Source organism: Athene cunicularia (assembly GCF_003259725.1).
Source record: "Athene cunicularia isolate RWA chromosome 10 unlocalized genomic scaffold, athCun1 chr10_part1, whole genome shotgun sequence".
Classification (NCBI taxonomy): Eukaryota; Metazoa; Chordata; class Aves; order Strigiformes; family Strigidae; genus Athene; species Athene cunicularia.
This window is the reverse complement of record NW_020799112.1, coordinates 16,285,489-16,304,731: the sequence shown is the minus strand read 5'-3', so window position 1 is coordinate 16,304,731 and position 19,243 is coordinate 16,285,489. Positions and strand designations below refer to the sequence as shown.

At 43.2% G+C, this 19,243-nt stretch overlaps 1 protein-coding gene and 1 long non-coding RNA gene across 2 annotated transcripts; one reads left to right on the top strand and one right to left on the bottom strand.

The window, feature by feature from the left end:
• Positions 1–1,899: 1,899 nt before the first annotated feature.
• Positions 1,900–19,237, bottom strand: TICRR (TOPBP1 interacting checkpoint and replication regulator). Its single transcript, XM_026856383.1, has 22 exons — positions 18,823–19,237; positions 17,977–18,262; positions 17,163–17,404; positions 16,676–16,919; positions 16,012–16,150; positions 15,151–15,293; positions 14,225–14,437; positions 13,512–13,660; positions 12,676–12,770; positions 12,222–12,315; positions 11,972–12,051; positions 11,416–11,658; positions 10,744–10,840; positions 10,425–10,494; positions 9,578–9,718; positions 8,992–9,082; positions 8,426–8,487; positions 7,466–7,621; positions 6,585–6,739; positions 4,126–6,385; positions 2,752–2,865; positions 1,900–2,406 (listed from the first exon to the last, which is right to left on the bottom strand). Exons 2-22 carry the CDS (start codon positions 18,224–18,226, stop codon positions 2,288–2,290), a joined length of 5,157 nt encoding a protein of 1,718 aa, XP_026712184.1. The 5' UTR covers positions 18,227–18,262; positions 18,823–19,237; the 3' UTR covers positions 1,900–2,287.
• LOC113484170 lies at positions 10,367–18,089 on the top strand. Its single transcript, XR_003399167.1, has 3 exons — positions 10,367–10,476; positions 12,251–12,377; positions 17,980–18,089. It is a non-coding gene; the product is annotated as an uncharacterized LOC113484170 (long non-coding RNA).
• Positions 19,238–19,243: the final 6 nt, after the last annotated feature.

The following is a 19,243-nucleotide window of genomic DNA, read 5'->3' as shown; positions in this document are numbered from 1 at the left end:
TCAAACACAATGAATAATGGCTTAGCCACTTCATCCACCAGTTCCCTCAGGACCCATGGATGCATCTCATCAGGTCCCATGGACTTGTGCACCTTCAGGTTCCTTAGATTGTCTCGAACCTGATCTTCTCCTACAGCAGGTGGTTCTTCATTGTCCCAGTCTCCAGCTTCGCCTTCTGCATCTTGGGCAGTGAAGACTGAGACAAAGTCATTGAGTACCCCAACCTTCTCCATGTCCTGGGTAACCAGGTCTCCTGTTTCTTTCTGGAGAGGGCCCACATTTCTCCTAGTCTTTTTTTTATCACTGATGTACCCACAGAAGCTTTTATTGTTGCCCTTAACATCCCTGGCCAGATTTAATTTTGTCAGGGCTTTGACCTTCCTAACCTGATCCCTAGCTGCTCAGACAATTTCTCTGTACCCTCACAGGCTGCCTGCCCTTGCTTCCACCCTCTGTAGGCTTCCTTTTTGTGTTTGAGTTTGTCCAGGAGCTCCTGCTTCATCCATGAAGGCTTCCTGGTGTTCTTACCCGGCTTCCTCTTTGTTGGGATGCCCTCCTGAGCTCGGAGGAGGTGATCCTTGAATATTAATTGAAATTTAATATCCTTAAATATGAATTGAAACACAACCAGCTTTCTCTTCCCTCCAGGTCTTTATCCCATGCTACTCTGCCAAGCAGATCCCTGAAGAGGCCAAAGTCTGCTCTCCTGAAATCCAGGGTAGTGAGCTTGCTGCGCATCCTCCTTGCTGCCCTAAGGATCTTGAACTCCACCAATTCAGTCACTGCAGCCAAGGCTGCCCTTGAGATTCACACTTCCCCACTGGTCAGAGCAAGGCCCAGCACAGCACCTCTTTGGCTCACCTATCACTTGAAGGAGGAAATTATCATCAGCACATTCCAGGGAACATCCTGGATTGCTTATGCCCTGCTGTTGTCCCTCTAAGGGATATCAGGGTGGTTGCAGTCCCCCATGAGGACCAGGGCTTGTGAACATGAGGCTGCTCCTCTGTCTGGTCAGGTGTCCTGTAGCAGACCCCCACTATAACATCTTCAGTCCCAGTCCCACCTTTAATCCTGACCCATAAGTTCTTGGTCAGCTCCTCACCCATCCCCAGGCAGAGCTCAGTCTCTCCTGCCTGTCCTTCCTAAAGGGCCTGTGTCCTTCCATCCCAAGGCTCCAGTCCTAGGAGCCATCCCCCCACATCTCCATGATGCCAGTAAGATTGTAGCCCTACAAGCACATGCATACCTCTAGCTCCTCCTGTTTATTCCCCATGGAGAGAGGCATTTAAACTAGGCCCATCTGAGCTGATTTACTGTCTGGAATTCCTCTGTGCTGCTCTTCAGGTGTTTTCCTGCTGTTCTGTGACCCCTCTCCAGGCTCTGGGCAGCTATTGCTGGTACTGGCAGCAAGCTGGTAAAAGGGAGATGGATTGAAGTTTCCCTCCCCCGGCAACTTCATAATAATGCACAATTTTAGGCCCTTGTAGGCTGTCTCAGGCACTGAATCACAGCTCCTGCTGTCTTCATGGGCTTGGACTGCAAGCATGTGTCTCACAGGCAACAAAGTCACTATTTAATCAGTGACTCAGCTGGGTAGACAGTCTTTGAATTGTCCTCTCCAGTTACCCAGCAAGTTTCACATCTCAAGGAAGTTTCCCCAGGCAGTCGTCTCTGCAAGTCTGCAGAAAAGGACAATGAAGTTACTCCACCTGTACACTCTTCTGTCATTTGTCAAGTACTTCTGAGTAATTTACTCATTAATCCAGAGTGAATCTACTTGCTATTTTCCCACAAAGCTGTGGCAAACTGGATGCAAGTAACAGAGGGATCCAGTTAGTATCAGGACAAGACACACAGCAGGCACACACACCTGCAGCATCCTTCTTCCTGCAGCCCCAATCCCTCACCCTTCCCTTGGGCTAAAAACAGTTTTCTGATTGACACAATGAAAATTCACATTAGTTTATTTTACAAGAAACCTGTAGAAAAGTGACAATTTTCCCTCTTCGCCTAACAGAACTGAACTTCCACTGCAGAACTCAGCTACCACATGCAGAAATGCCAGAAAGACTGGGCTAGGCTTTGAATGGATGGAGAGATGCTGCAAGTGAGGTTAAAAAAACCCCAAACCCTTTTAATCCTTATTTCCACCATCATATACTTGAATCCAGTCTCCAGAAAAAGACAGCTCCAGTCCAACACCGAATATAGGGTCCTTGTTAAAAAGCACATTGTACAGTTGGGATATAATGCAAAGTTTCCCATACTGTTCTGGCTCCACACTTCATCTGAGCAGCTTTTTCCGTGAGTAAGTCCTGCTAAGGGGACGCCTCCTGGAAGCCATGGCATGGAATGGAGACAGCTCCTGGTTGGCAGTAATTTGGCAGGCATCAGATTCCTCTTCTACAAAATAGAAAGAATAAATTAAAGCCACAGTTTGCCAAAGGTTACTGGTGACTCCAAGGAGCCAAATACCAACTGAAATAAACACAAACAGTAAGCTGCCCTTCCTGCTAAGCTACTTTTTCCTCATTGCTACCTCCCCTCCCTTCCAAACTTCCCAGTTCACGCCAAGTTTCTTGGAAGCATGCAAGATGGAGACACTGAATACAGAAGTGGCAGCTAGAGCCACAGGCTTTCTGCACAATGCCCTAGCACAGTATGCTTTTGTTGTTCTTCAGTTGCAGGCAAGCAGGGAGCACCCTCGTTTGCTGGAGCCCAGCCTTTCCTTACAGCACAGGTTGTTACCTTGAACACACTTTCTCCGAGATGGTGGTGTCTGTCCCTGGCACAGCAGTGGAGACTGGGTCAGTGCTCGAAGGCCGCTAGCAGAAAGCGCGCTCTTCACTGGTGGAGTTGAGCCTGGAGAAGCACAGTGAGATGCTGCGGCAAACTGACAACTCAAGTGCTTTCATCTATGTCTCATACACAGCCTTTATTCTACCTCGAAACCTCCATCAGTACAAGCAATACTTCAAAGTTTATCTGAAAACAATATCTAGGCTGGCCCAGCAGGCTTCTGGCATCACAAAAGGTAAGCGAGTCTGGAATTAGCTTTGAGCACATTTAATTTTCTCAGGTGGTTTACTAGAAAAGCATTTCGCTCCTATTAAACAGTTACTCTTCAATTAACTCGTGTTCTGGAAGAAAAACTGTTACAACTGTGATGATCTGTAAATATAAAAATAAGGTCTGTAGGTACAGAAAGTCTTACAGGACCATCTTAAGGTTAATACTGCTATTATTTGGACCAGCTTAAGGTTAATACTGCTATTATTTCATGTCCTGAATAGGGACTTATGTTGCTTTAAAGTTTGCCCATTTTTCTCACTGATACCTGTTGAATGGGTAAGACACTGCCTTTGTATACAAACCTTGCCTTGAAAGAGCAAACACACTGAAGCTTAATGCTTCAGGGCATGCAATGACTACAGAACATCTGCATAGTGCCCCGTAACAAGTAATTTATAGAACAATATGTGATTAAGTATTTGAAATTCGCAAGGCCTTGCCTACAGAGCTGAGAGCACCTGTTTCACCAAGCTCAGCTGAATCACCCGTACCCACAGCAAAAGCAAAGAGGTAGTTTAAATACCTACCAACACAACATTACTGCTAGCAAGGGAATAATTTCTTATATCCACTTTCAACAGGCCCACCACCACGGGCAGATAGAAGAATTGGAGCACCAATAAATACCAACATCCACAGGACTTACCCTGTCAAGGCTCCAGTCTATATAGTGAAACAGCCAAGCTTTAAAGAAAGTTGGCTTCAGTGCTGGATGCTGAGCAGCAGCAGCTGGCGGCACCAACACAAACCCAAGTTGCCAGTTGGATGCAACTGGGATCCTCCCTCCCCATGTTCTCAACCTTTCAATTCCTCCAGCCTCCTGCTCTTTCATTTCTCTGATCTCTCCTGTCATTAATACTCCATCGATGACCACCTCAGCCAGTTTGCCTCTCCATATAATTAACTTCCACTGTCACTGGCAATCCACTCTCCCTCCTCCACCTCATTCTCCCACAGACAGTCAGACAGAAATCAATTGTGTTCTTGTCTACCCTACATTTTTAACCATCTCTGAATTTCAATGGAGGGTCACTCATACCACTTAATTACCTGACAAAAGGAAGACATCGTCATCCGTTACACAACTGTGCCGCTCAGGACTTACAAGCACACATGGTCCTGGTTTCTCAGGAAGTACAGAGTCCGTCCTTGATTTGCTTCTGCTGCCCTCATGCGTGGACAAGCCAGCGAGATCCAGGTTGCGCCTCTCAGTGCAAGATCTCTTGGCATCACAATTCTCCTCCTTTTCTGGCGATAGATACGTAAAGACCCGCTTCCGAGATTTCAAGCCAAAAGTTCCAAGGGCAGAGTCCTCATCAGCCCTGGGTTCAGAGTTACTAGGAGATGCCTGATCCTGGAGCCTGTAAACCCCTTCCAGTTCAAATTCTCCAAGACTGTTTGTTACTTTGCTGCTGCAGTGCTCCAAGATCATCTCTCCCTCTTTGCCTGTTGACATTCTCTTCTGTTCATCAGCACTCTTCTCACTTTGACCACAGCTAGCATTAGCTGTGCTGCCTGCTGCCCTCTTTCTCCGAGGCCAGTCATTGATCGCATCAGGGGTTGTCTTCCCCTTCTGCTTTGGAGAAGGTGTCCATGGAACTCCTGCTTCTAAGGGTGACGGGGAGGTGGCATTAGAGGCACAGCTGCTTGGAGTGTATGACTGGCATATGTAGGTCTGTCCTCCACCTTTCCCAGGTGTACTGTGGAAAGAGCGAAAGCAGGACGGTGAGACACAAGCAGCTGCCGGTTTTCCCGGGTGCTTGCTACACCAGGCCATAGCGAGATCACCAAAGGGGCTTTCTTGTCCCTTGGATTTGCTGGCACTTGCTTCAGGTTGAACTTCCAGCGATGAGCAAGAGCCAATTTTCTTAATGCGAAGTTTGGGCAGGCCCGAAGCTTGCATTTCAAGCTCAACTTCATAAGTCGGTGAGCTATCAGAAGGCAGTTTGCAATGACTTTTAGGAGTAGAGAACTTGGCTGGAAGTTGAGGATCCCCCATCCGCGCTGCAGCCTCCCGCTGCCTCCTGTCTGCAGTGCAGCGTAAAGAATAGGCAGATGTTGGCATAGGAGGTGAAGCACTCAGGGCAAATTTGGAGTGTCTCTTCAGACTTGGAGCCTTCGGCCCCATATATTCCTCTCTCAGCAGGGTTCTTGGTTCCAAGTCACCACTAACTGTTTGAGAACCACTTAGGAAGGACTCACAGGTGTTTGCACTGGAGTTCCCCTCCTTAACCAATTGCTCACACTCTACCTCAACATTCTGTCCATGTGCCTGCCCCCCAGCCCAAGGCTTTGGGGAAAAATGCTTTTCCAAGTTTGAGTCCTCTCTTGGAGAAGACTTCTGAGACACTACCACCATCTGGGGTTTTTTTTCCCATACAGGGGTATCTTCAGTAACTTGGGACTGACAAAACTGAAGACTTTCTCCAGAAGAGTTACCACCATCATGATGACTGTCCTTACTTTCAGGTGTTGCAAGTGCAAGGTTCTTTCCTCCAGGGTTAGGTTCACATTTGGCTTGCTTGGATGCATGAACCAGAGACCCCAGTGAAGTGCCAGTAATACCTGGAGATTTTTTAAAAGATAATTCCCAGTCAGACTCCCTACCCTGCACATGGGAAGGAGAGCTGATTGCCACAGTGTTCGTGGAACTTTCATGGAGAGGAGAACTGAAGGGAGGGTCTAGCCTCACAACGAGCTGCGGTATTTCTGCACTCAGTGAGCTGGCACTTGATTTTGAACCTGAATCTTCAGGTTTCCTGGGAGTACTTTCAGTTGCTTGAGATAATGGATCTGACTCCACCTGAATTTCCTTTGGTAGGATTTGCCTCCGAGTACTAACTGGAGATGCTAATTTTGAGAGGTATCGCAAGGAACGCCTTGGAGTTTGCAGTTCTGCAAAATATCTTTCCCTAACGGCAGAGGGGGAAGAAGCAGCTGGATTTGAATCTGTCAGAGGTAATAATGAGGTACTGAGCACTGCAAACCCTTCACGTTCTGGTCTTTGTAAGGCAGCCTCTTTGCAAGGAGGGGAAAGTCTTTGTGCTGGAGAACAGTCCTTAGAAGTTACCTGCAGTAAGTGAACCCTCTTACTTTCAGTTAACGCGGACGGTGACTTGACCCCGTGTACAGGATGAGAAAAGTACTTTCCCAAACACCTAGCTGCAGTCTGCTTAGCAGCTGGACTTTTGCCAGGAGTCTTCTCCAGCTTCTGAGGTGTCCTGTGGACAATGCGAGGTGATCTCCTTGGTAGCTTACTAGCAGAATTCAGTGGCTTCTGGGCACATTTATGGGGTGTTTTTTTAGGAGTCTACAGGGGAAAAAAAATATTAAAGAATCATGTTCCTTCTATTCCAGCAGTATTACCTATCCCTCTTGATATTTACTTCTCAAGATTTAACATAAAAAACCCATTTGATTAGACTTAAACTCTAAATTTAAAATGTGTAGGTCTCACTAAACAGAAATAGAAAAAGGGGATGGGAAGAAAGGGAGGTAAGTGCTTCTACCTGACAGGTAGTCAGCTCCTCTAAGTGTAGAGAACCTTTTCTTGTTCTCCTTCCAGGTGAAGGCTTCACTGCAGGACTACATGTGTCAATGACTGCACCGAAGAAAAACCTCTTGGGAGTCTGGACAGTGGGGCGCTCTGAAAGCTGCTTAATGCCTGTAAGTGGAACAGCACAATTGAACTAACACCAAGTAACCTGCCACTAACAATTGCCTCAATCACTTCAGATATATGTACAAGTACTGTACAAAGCCTATAGCCCTGGCATATTCTTTTCTAGCTAAACGTTAAAGCTTCACCAGAATTATTGTTATTTTCCAATATGAAACTAATATCTGTAGAAAGAGTGCTCTAGCAGAAAAAGTACAAAATAGCTCAGCCTCTTATTCTACTTATAGCTTATAGTTCAAGAAAGTTCTGGTTCACGACTAAGGATTCTAGTGAGTACAATATAAAGAACTAAATGTCATCATTTATAGCTGATAATCCTACTGAGAAAGCCAGCAAAGATCCCATCAGTCATTTCTTTATGCTACCACAGAGTAGACTGAAAGTAAGCGTTAGGATTTCTGTCCCGTATTTTACAGGGATTTCACTGCATTTAAAGAATGCAGACTGACAATCAGTGGTATTCTGTTAGATGGGCCTGACTGGTTTCTTAAGTTGGGACTGCATTCATCATAGAAATAGCTGCCTTACCACCCTCCAAATTCAGGTTCCCAATTCAAAATTAATTACTGTGGATGAATTTCTTTCTACGGAAGATATTACGTGATAGCTCTTAGCTTCCTACAGTCTCTTGTAGAGCCAGATCAAACTCAGAGCTATCCATGTCAGCTTTTCAGATCACCAATATCAGCCTGCTCAAATGCCATTCAGTACCTTCTACATCCTGCTGTGTAGAGCTCTCCTCTTCTTGTCCCTGATGGGCTTGCTGTGAATTTTGTGAGCTGGGCTGTGTAGTGGAATAGAAAACACCAGAGCAGGTCCTACTCAAAGACAGCTGTTTGATGCGTGGGCTTCTTCTCAAACCTGCTTCTGAAAAAGAATATTGGGGATTGAGCCTTCTTTCTCCCTCAGCAATGGAGGCAACTTCAGGAGCAGTCTGTAACTGGAAAGAACACACTAAGAAGAAACTTCCATACAGCTAGCTAACTATCTCATGTAGGGAGGCAAGCATGAGAAAAAGAAAGTTTCAACTTTCTTGGGGACTTAGAATAATGCATACGAGTCTCATTCAAAAATCATGATGCCCCTTCCTCTAAGTCATGATTACTCTTATCCCTATCTAGCAGTTATATAGAAAAAGAATGCTAGAAAAGCCATGTTTAAGTTACATCCAGGTTAAATGATTCATTAATTCTCCTGTCTCTTTTTACCAGTGATTTCATCTTCCTGCTTGCCCAACTATGCTGTTTTCTTCATTCCTGGGGAGAAGAAACAGCAGTAGCCAACACAGAGACACTCCACAGAGCCAGGTGGCTATCTGTTACAGTAGAAATCAGAGGAATATTAGGGTCACAGCACATGTTGAAGTTACATTAAAAAAACCTTACATGTGCTGGTTTGACAGCAATTATAACAGCTCGGAATTTTGTTCACCCTCAAAGTCCTTCATGTATCTTCATTTAAAATAGTTACTATCTACCCCTCTTAACTTCTACTGTACAGGGTTGTCAAAGCAGTGAGCAGCAAGTGGTTCTATCAGAGGAGGCTGTATGCCACCAACAGAACAGTACAAGACTTTTGTACTGACTATTCACAAATTACTTAAATTGAAGCATGCTCATCTTACAAGCTACAACACAGCAAAACCACCTTCAGTCAAAAATCAGTGCGTACCATTTATAGCCTTCTCTGGAGATTCTTCTACAACACCCGTGTCACAACCAGGATCAGAAGACCTTGAGAAACAGCAGACATTTTGGACTTAGCACACTTCACATTTACAAAACAGAACTTAACACATAAATTGAAAAGCAGAACTCTATTCCACAACAAAATATTGCTTTGTGGGCTACTCTGAGTAATTTGTAAGCACTTTGCCTCCTATTAACATAGGATTGAGTGTGGGTAACTGTCTAGCTGCATAGGCAACAGTTCTACATGGAAGTAAATTTCAGCCTGGAATCCACAAAATACAGTACAGGCCTCTTCTGAAGAAGCCTTCAAAACAGCAACTGAACCTAAACAGAAGTTAGCTGCAGGAATTAAAGCACCCTGACCTTGAAGCACCCACACCAATGAAGTATTTCTCCCAACTTGGGCAATGGAACTTTGCCTCCACTGGTTCTCTTACTGCCTTCGGTGAAGAAGACACTTTGACCACAAGAAGATACACGATTCTTGAGCTCGCAGCCATTAATTAGACATCTAATACTTACTGAAGAAATTCAGAAAGAGCTTACCGGCCTTTGATCTGCTTATGTAGTAGTCTCCTGGAGACCTGCTTATGTAGTGGTGTTTCTGCAACCCTCTTGGTCAGTAACTTACGATGATCTAAAAATCAAGCAAAAGCTATAGCATTACACAATTATAAAATAATTAAGAAAAAAATAGTTTTGTATAGGCTTCAGTTTAAGAATGACAGCCAATATAGAATCATTGTGCATCAGTTTCCCAGCGCTCATAAGCTATCATTTCAGAGTCCAGTGTCTACATTTCCTTTCCACTCTCTCAATATTAATAGTACTGACTTTGTCTCAGACATAATTAACCTACTGAGATAACTTCAATTCCTCATTTTTCATTCATAGATCCTTTTTTAACCAAGCATTCTTAACACTAGTTTTCTTTTGAGATTTAGAGATCAGTAAAAAATAGGTTTCAGTTTCAATACCATCCTATTCACCCTCCAAACACCACAGCAACAATCTAAAATATTTTCTCCTTCATTAAAAACACATCATTGTTTCATAGACCTGAGGACAAAAGAATAGGAATTTTAGGAAAAGCTCTTTCACAACAATCCTATACCTGCAAGTCATGTCCTACCTTTAGTGCCTTCATCGGTGCATTTGTATCTTAAGCCTTCCACAGCAGATACTGAATGGCTTCTAGGCATCTTCTTCATAGACCTTTTCGATGGTGAAAGTATCTCTTCATTGAAGAGGTTCCTCCTTACCTTTGTAACCTCTATGGGACAAGACAAAACAAGAAATGGTCAGATTAAAAGGAAAAAAAAGGGGAAAAGAAAAAAAGTCATAGAAAGATAATTTTGTCAGGCCACTAGAGATAGGAACATCACGTACTAGCATAGAAAAACTTTTTAGAGGCCACAAAACATGGAAAAGTTGTTTTTCTCCTGTTGGAACATGTGCTCCTCTAGATCCATTCTGGACTTCTCTTATAAATTTGTGTTATTTGCATTATTCCAGCAATAAGCTACAAGCAGATGCCATAGCAGAGGTAGGTCAGTCTATGTCCTAGACTGAGCAACATTAAGTGAGCTGTATCAACTGAAGGACATATTGGTTCAGGAAATACATGCAGGATTTAATTTTATTATGTATTTTGCAGAGAGATATCCTGTTTCCAGATATAGGAGCTCACTCTCATCCTCGCTTCCTTTTCAGGACAGAGAAGATGGAAATAATTGCAAGATTCAAGGAAGAATGGAAAGGTTTTCTTTTCAGGATACGTGATTTAAGTTTTCTGCATGTGAGCACACACAGAATACAGTGATATTTTTTTTCCCCTCAAAGTGTTTGCAGAATTCAGCAAAACTTCCTTTAGATTTCCAGCATGCTTCAGCATAATTTCATCATGGCTCACCAAAATTTACAGGGAGAACATGTGCTGAAGATGCACCTTTCCATGGAAAAGCTAGAAGTCAATATACCTTGCACTGCTTCTTTCTGCAAAGGCATCTGTTGGGACTTCTCAGTGGCAAGGTAAGAACGCAAGGTCTCCTGAAACAAAAATACAAGTTAGCTTCACTGGCAGCTTAATGTTTAACCATTATGAATATTAACTGTAAAATCTGAATCACACATTACTTCAATTTCTCCTCCATAACAATTTTGATCTCTGCCCAGCTGATACAGGGTATACTTACTAAGTGAATACAGAGCAAGAGTTTTTGCACTCAACTGTCCTTCGCAATACTGCTGCACTCCTGCAGAACCCACCCACACACAATCCTTTTGGAAGTGTTTTACCTTTCTGATGGGATTCTTGGCTATCTTGGGAATCTCAATTTGACGCAAGTTCTGTGGTGCTTCTGTCATGCTCCTGTGTCTGGCTAATGCATTATTCCTTTAGAAAATATACAAAGATTAAGTTAAAATAAGATCAGAAGTATAGTTCTCAAACTAGTAGGTTTGACTCTAGAGAGAGGACGTCTCTACCTAAATTCAGGTTGCAAATTGCATTGGTACCTCAAAACGCAAAGATGATTTACAATATAAATAGCTATACCTAACTTTAAGGTGGTGTTGAAACTCATTTCACAATTTGCTAAAGTGTACACAGGATCCTCAGCATAAAGGTCTACAGTAAATCACAGATTTAACTGACAATATAGGGTCACCTAGTACCTAGTACACAGTAGAACATCCTCTCCCTCTCACAGAAGATGCTTGCGAACTCTACTTGTGCACAAGATACACATACAGAATCAAGTTTACACTTTCACATGGTCAACAATGGTAAGTTCAAAAAACGGGAGCCCTTAATATTTCTCTAAGGCTTGCAGAGCTATCAGCAGGTGTCAGCTGACCCCATCCAGCTATTCAGCAACAGAAACAAAGATGACTGAGCTGTAGTTCAGATATAAACTCCTCAGCCACAGCCCAGGCTGCAACAAGCTACCTCCTATTTGGAATTATTACCTTCTCTTTTTGGCAGATCTGGTGCGTAGCTCCTCCAGCTGATCACTCTCACTGCGTAGGCAAACAGTGCTGGGAGTTAAGGCAGATGATAGAGACAGTGGAAGGTCTGGGGATTTGCTATCCAGAGTCACAGAGTCATCACTGAAGAAATCTGAAGGCAGAACTGATGCCAGTTTCGGGGGTATTTGTGTACCAAGACCGTAGTAAATATCTGCAAGGGTCTTCGGTATGGAATTTATATACCTAGAGCAGAGAGAAACCACATCAAATACAACCCTCCACAAAACAGTTGGTGTTTCAATCACAAGGTTTGAACTAAATCTTTGTTCTTAAACGTCAACTAAAAAAAACAACTGAAGATCAACTTTTTTTTCCTCATTAGTTTACTTATCAGCTGCTTTTTCTTTAATCAAAATAAGCATAACAGAGAACATTGTCTAAACTTCTGAAAATTACGAAGATGAAGTAAATCAAAGCTGTCAATTGCTTTTATCTCAAAGATATGCAACCAAAACAACAGTCCCTAGTAACACTTAAGTCATGCTAAAGAACTTACAATTCTAGTATTTCCTCTAGAAACTTTGTAAGATACCCTGGGTCTTCAGTCAGACATAAAATGCGCAGCATATCTGTCACCTGGAAAGAAAGTCAGGTGGGAAAATGGATTAAGTTGTGACAGCTGCAACACCAACTCTTTTTCAGCAAGAAATATGAAGTGTTACAGTAAAATCAAGGGAAAACTACAGGTTCCAGGTCTGCATTTCTAATGCCGTCAAAAACCACAACCTGGTCTATAATTTACTCACCTCTTCTAGCAGCTGCCCCATTTTGTCAGTGTTGCTTTGAAGTGAAGGGCACTGAAGACATAACTCAAGGCGCAAAAATACCTGAAGTCGGCACCTAAGAAAACAAGTAATCATTCACTGCCTTTTTTTCTGGTGGAATCATATTTACTGCAAAAGGTATGTTGCTCAAAAAAGCAATGGGAGGGAAAGTGACTCCATTTGACAGCATAATTTGGTTAGCATTTCATTTTGGCAGCAGGGGAGACGCCTCATTTCAGATATAGGCTGCAATGCTTATCACACAGCGTATGTATATTGGCATTTATTGAAGTGTTTTCACTGCGACCAGAGATTCTCCTTGGAATATTTAACCCATGTAAATATTTCTCCACTTGTACAAAAAAATCCACCCTTAAAAGATTGCTAACCAATTCCACAGTATCTCAGAAGTTTTAGTAAACAGAATGTCCCTTACTCTCCAACTTTGGTCTCCTTCTGTAATCCATGCTGTTGTCTGAGCATTTTGCTGGTCTTCAGGAGATGGTTTCTGACTCTTTCCACACAGGCCACCTGCAGAGACACATAATTACAGCAAAAACTTCAAGTCTCTGGGACAGGTTTTTATCCCCTCCTCTCTTGACCCCATTTTTTAGGGAATAGCTATTTTTCTTCTTCAAGGAGAAGAATTCTCTTTTTCTTTCAGTAGCAAAGTCACAATGACATGAGACTTTGTAGAACTTACAGCTTGAAATCAGACATGGTCACCTGCTCACAGCTTCAGGCCTTCTTCAATAACTATGAATTTGCCTTTCACAGTAATTTTTTCAGTGACTCAATTTTACCAGTTTTGGTTTCAGTGAGTTACTTTAAGTCTATAGCTAGCGTTAAACATTGTAAGAAATATAGTTTAAGCTATTTCTCTTTCCTGGAGAAGTAGTAGGCCTAAGTTTGACACATAAAGCAAAACCAGAAGATGCACATTTTTTAAAAATACAGTTTGCAAGAATGTATTTTTTAAAATACTGTCTTTGAGTAAGTGAAATTAGAATTGAGAATGAGATTAATGTAAAGGAAAGAGACATCTGTTGCAGTCTTTACCAAAGGTGTAAACCGATAACTGAACTGGATTTTCCTACATTCTTTACAACTACCTACAGTTTTTCACTACTAGTCAGCACAGATAGTAGCTAGTGGTTGTGACTATGTGCAACTGTGCATAAAACTTCAGGTAAGATGAAGGAAAGGTAGCCTGAAATAGTAAACTTTACATTTCCAGATCAGTAACGACCCAGTCCACATGCTCTTACCTACCTCTTTCTCTTTGGCATCTTGTACTTTCAAGAACCTTTTTATGGCCATAATCATATTCTGGGCACACACAGACAAAAGAACTCCCTCAGCAACAGCTTTCTGGTAGCTTGCAATTAAATGGGACTGCAGTGCCTCCTCAGTTTTGAAGTCTGCAAGGAAAATGGTCTAAATTAACTAAATGCCATTTCACCACACTTTACTGACAAAACACTCATTCCAGCTGGAGAGGGGAACAGAGGGGATCATCAAGAGATTTTCTCCAGCAAAGACACAACCAGACCACAGAACACTAACAGAAGCAGTCCCAGGTCCAGACCCATGCAAATGATAAACTCAGTTCCAAGTAGACCAGCAAGCTTTCAGGTTACTGTAGCAGCCAAGAAATTCCCTTTACTTCTGCATAATTAGTAAATAGGGTGCTTCCCTCTACTTCTTTTGGTTAAAGAAAAAAGGTAGTTTCTTATCACTTTTTTCAGATGGAGACAAGGCAGGAAACTAACCCCAAGGAGTAGTTGTAACACTACATTGTAAACATTTACAGAAACTAACTTGGAGAAGGGTGGAAAAAAAAAAATAACCACTCCATGCCAAGCTTTAGATAACCCAAACACTGATCTGCTCCCTAGCACCCAGTACTCCCTTATGATCCTTCCCTTCTCCTTTCATAAAAATCCATATGACCTCCTACAAATATCAGGACTGATAACACACACCTACTGATATTTTAAGTGCTTTTTCCTTTTCTTCCACCTTTTCATCCAATCTTTTTCCTGAAAGCTTCTGTGGAACCTTCTCATTCACTGTTGGTGGCGCACCATCAGGTTGAAGCTTCTGAGCTTTTACGTTCAGCCTTGCTACATTGAGCATCTGCAGAGATCTGGACATGGTCTTCATCTTCTGCCTGACTGGAGTCCGGGGAACCCCACCTGCAATGCCACAAAAAGGAAGTTCTACCATCAGACACACTGGGGCAGGAACTCCACCCAAGACAGAGCATAATTCTGAGTTCTGTGTTACTGTCAAGTGAGAATAGTAACCTTCTAGTGGAAAACATGGCCCAAAAGGTTTGTATTTCTCCATGAAAGAGCCCCACAGCAGGCAGCTAATTCTCCAAGTAAAAAGCAAGAGAAAACTGATGCTCTAAGTTATATAGGTATAATCAGAAGTTACATATATAGGAAGCAATCTTATGTCACAGAAATAGAAATAGCTGACAGAGCAAGACTTAAGAGATACATCAGGTCAGGGTATATGCAGCTGTGATACTGAAATGCAAGGATTAAACTCTTCTACAAAAAAGTGTTTTATTTCTCCAAATTAGAACGAAGTTGAGAGGTTGCAATATTTACTAGTAGTTGGAACAGTCCCCATTTCAACAGCTAGCAAAACTGCAGAGCTCAGCATACTGCTTTTTAACAGTTTTGTCAGTCACTGCACAGCCTTGAATTAGAGCCATTTGAGCTGTACTAAAGGACAATCTTAATATTAATATGTAAATTGAGCTGTCTAAAAAAAAAAAATCTAAAAGCATGCCACTACTCCAGAGAGTACAGATCTCTAGGATTCATGCATTAAAAGACCTGCTGAGAAGTCTTTATCATCTTTAATTGATAATAATATAATCCCAAAGCATACATACGTCTTTTTTTGTTATTTCCTTGTCCAGCTGCAGCAGATGTTTCACTGAATTTTCTCTGGTACAGCTCACACAGACTTTCTGAGAGTTCCACTTGAGATTGGTCTGCATCATCCTTCCCATTAGCACAAGGAGCCTGCAGGAGCCTACATAAAAGAGCCATTCAATAGTTACCAAAAAATATGGGAGTGAGAGGCACATCCCTTGTTCCCAGTGGATTCTGGGTGCCAGTCCGCAGCAATATAGGGCAAGTAACACATGCCAGTACTCTTCCAATGCCTGCTCCCCCAAATTCTTGCTTAAAAGATAAAAAAACACCAAACCACCCTCTTAAAAGGGTCACACCTAGTTAGAAACAAGGATAACAAGAGTTGCCTGACGTACAATGGATATGCCACCGACCCATGCCACAAAACTACATGAGCAATTTTGTATTAAGCTATCCTGCATTAGGCTTTTTTTGTTTAGTCAGCAAGCTCTTTGAAGAAAGCAGGCTTATTCATTTCTACTAAATACTAACTGCAACAACACGACCGCTATCTTCAGTATTTTGCAGTGGACCTTATGGTACCGTAAGAGCTGAAGTCTGACATTTTCCCAAGTAGATTAGGTCATTGTAAGTTACTCCTGAAACTGTTAAGATCTTAATCCACACAAGTTGCTACCCAAACGTGCTGTTCCCAGTTCCTTTTGTCTATACACTAAGACATAAGGAAGCAACAGCACACAGTAAACTGAGTATAGAAATAAAAGCCCTAAGAGAAGCATTTAATTCTAGAACTCTGAGCAACACTACAGCCATACTCCCTTAACAGGAAGCAGAAATCCTTGATTATTACTCAGAAACATGTTTCAGAAAGATACCTGAATGACTCCATCAGATCTGAGCTCGCTCCACAAGCGTTCGATGCAGGATACCATGCTTCAAACACTGAAGGATGCCAGCCCCCTGTATAGGACAGCTCCCGTTGGACCCACTCTGGCACAGGAGGAGTTTCTTCTCCTGTGAGCAGACACACAACAATTTAGAAGGAAACTAAATGAAGTGGCAGAAGGTCCTCCCAGCCTTCACATATGCTCTAAAGCAGAGGTTTCCAAACCTTTGCTCCTGGAGGGGCAATTTAATAGCCAATACATAAGGCAGGGAGACTCCTAAGATCCACTCACAGAACAGATGAGCTAAAAGCAGCCTCCTTGTAGCCACACCCAAAGGCTTTACTGGCCAGGGATGGCCCATGTGACACATTTTAGGAAACCTCATCCTAAAAACTTGTCCCCAAGCACAAGTAGCTGTGCTTTATCTACAAGTTAATAGAAACTGATGCTCTGTCAATAAAACAGAAAGGTACACCCATGCAGATTTCTGCATCACATCACAAGGCTTGAGCCACAGAAGACAAGATGAAAAGAACAAGTCCCAAAAATGAGACACTCCTCACGGAGGAAATCATTAGCCTTAGATTTTTCCACTCCAAATCAAACGTAAAGACAATCAAAAGCGGTAAGTTTTGCATTTCCTGACACCTACCCATACTGGCCAGAGAATCCTCTGCCAATGTGTCGATTTTACCCAACACACTATTCACAATATCTGGGAGGTGAAGAGCATGGTCTTGGGAAGAGTTCTCCACTACAGCTCCTTCAAGGTTGCATTGCTCAACTTCAGCAGTCTTCTCAGTACCGAGAACAGTCAGAACCGCAGTACTCTCAGAAAGTGGTGATAAAACAGCAGTGCGGGGGCACCAAGTTTGAGAGAGAGATACTTCAGCAACCTACGTTTTAAAAAAGATAAAAGTTTACATTATCTAGAAATAGAGACCTAATGGGGTACAGATACTTTACAAGTTATAGATTTACATGATCTCCTAAAGAACGCTCTGAATTGAGCTCCAAATGAGCAATTCGCAGTGCAACAGATACCACTATTGCTGTTCTCACAACATGATACAATGTCACCCCCTTTGTTACAGCCCATTTCAGAATAGGTATTAGTTGGGACAAAGAGAAAGATTTACCATGTGCAGTTCTTCAGTCACTAGACTCCTTAACAGCTGATGAAACAGTGACCTGTTATGTTCTGCCTGCTCAGACCGTGCGCTCTGCACTATCCAGCTCTCTGTGACAAAATGACCAGCCTGCACCAAGCTCCAAGCTGTCAAGCTGCCTTTCAGAAAGATGCTGACTGGACAATGCAGCTGTCTTTGGCTCATGGCAAGGGGTTCCAGGATCACAGCACAGCTTTCTGGCTCATTCCCTCCTGTGCAAGGATAAGAAAGCAAAAGTCCTAAAGTAAAATGAGGTTTTCATCTAGACGAAGAGACAATGAGAAAGAAGGTTCCAAGATTAAACAGGGAACAGCTCTACGTTAAACGTACTGCAGAACTGACTTCATCCCTGAGCTCTGAAAAAGGAGCTGAGTGCACAAAGGAACCACTAAAGAGCCAACATGCACTGCATGTTGCTTTAAAGCTAATTCATCTTCTTTTGAAGAGGCTTTTTGTGTCCTTAGTTTAGCTAAATTGAAGCTGAGACAAAGTGTGTATAAGAACAGGGTATACACCTGTATGAGGTGGGACCAGCAAAGAGCTCTTCATGCACCCAAACTTCTGGAAGCATGGAAAACCAAAGAGACTAAATCAGAAATATGTGCTAATAGCAATCAACAATCAGAGGAACAATAACAAACAGAGGAACTAGGTAAACTTATGCTTTTCAATATCTGAAGTTACTTCTACATGTACTGTTTGCAAGGGAAACTCATCAAGGACCCTGCATGAGAGATCACAGTGATTACTATGCACACCTATTTTTGCTGGTTTTTTTCCTTACCAGGCATGCTGAGAAACAACATTCCTTCTTGCTGGGGGAATACTGCTTGAAATACAGAAGGCTTTGAGAACAAGAAGTTCAAAGTTGCGTCCAATGGCAGAAGCGTGGACCAAGGAACAGTCTGTGGCGCTGGGGAACTCGAGTGTCCAAAAAAGCCATGAGCAAGACTTGCCCTGTGGTGACTCAAACACTGCACTAAGGTTTCAGCTGGCAAAATGGTGCCTCCCATCTGACAGATCAGTTCAAACATTGTCCAGTACCCAAGATGATCTGGGGATTCGATCAGCTGAAAGTAACAGAGAGGTCTCAAGTTAATGGTAGCAGTGAGATAATCTTCATACAAATAAAGATTGCAAGCTTTTAGAAAAATTGGCATACAAAATGTATACAAAGCATCTAAACACAGTGCTTTCCAAGTGTTTTTATGGACTTTATTAGTCTTCAGAGGAATCCAATAAAGAAAATACTATTCCCACTGAATTGCTATCCAGTAATTTCAAACTGGGGTTTTCAAAACTGGTATCTAGATACCTGAACTATCAGACTGCTTATCTGCAATTCTGAAGAGCTGTAACTCCCACCTAACTCAAAGCACAAGACAACCCATCAATAAACACTGTACAACTACTTAACTGCAGATATAGCTCAGTCTCCAAATGGATGACTGCCATTCCAGTTTTCTGTCTCATGCTGAACAAGATTACATAGTAGTAACTGAAGATCCTTCCCTACCACTCAAAGACTACTTTCAGAAAAAACTGCTCTCCCTTCTTACAGGGGAGGGTAGCATAGAAGACAGCCCGCTAGTACTCACAGGCTGGAAGCTGTGCGGTATCATCTCATTACCTGAGACCACTCGGCAGTGTCCACCCAGAACAACGTGATTTTCTGATTCGCAATCAGCTCCTGGACGCTCTTGGGCAGAAGTTTCTCCGCCAGCTCCTGAGCCGTGGGCAGCTCACGAGCGGAGGAAAGGGCGTCGCTCCCCGACACGAACTGCCGCAGCTCCCGCCGCGAGTGGGGACAGGGGGAGAAGAGGAAGACAGCGTTCACAAAGCCCTCGGGGGGCGCCTGGCTCTCGGGGGGCTCTCCGGCGGCCAGCCCCGTCCTCCGGCTCCTGCGGAGAGGCTTAGCCGGGGAGGCGATCTCCGGCCGGTCCCACTGGAAGTCGAGGAGCGTCTCCTTGAGGCCGTTGTGGGTGAGGGAGGCGCGGGGCGTCGGCCCAGGCAGGACGGCGGCGGGTCCCCGCACCCCGAACCGCTCCGCC

What these genes read in the sequence shown, in the direction of transcription:
- TICRR (XM_026856383.1), bottom strand. Translation starts at nt 18,226, where the DNA reads ATGTTTGAACTGATCTGTCAGATGGGAGGCACCATTTTGCCAGCTGAA. An exon ending in CCAAGAATCCCATCAGAAAG is followed by an intron (nt 10,495 to 10,743) that starts GTAAAACACTTC and finishes TTTTTGTTTCAG; the next exon opens with GAGACCTTGCGTTCTTACCT. An exon ending in TCCAGAGAAGGCTATAAATG is followed by an intron (nt 7,622 to 8,425) that starts GTACGCACTGAT and finishes ATTCTTTTTCAG; the next exon opens with AAGCAGGTTTGAGAAGAAGC.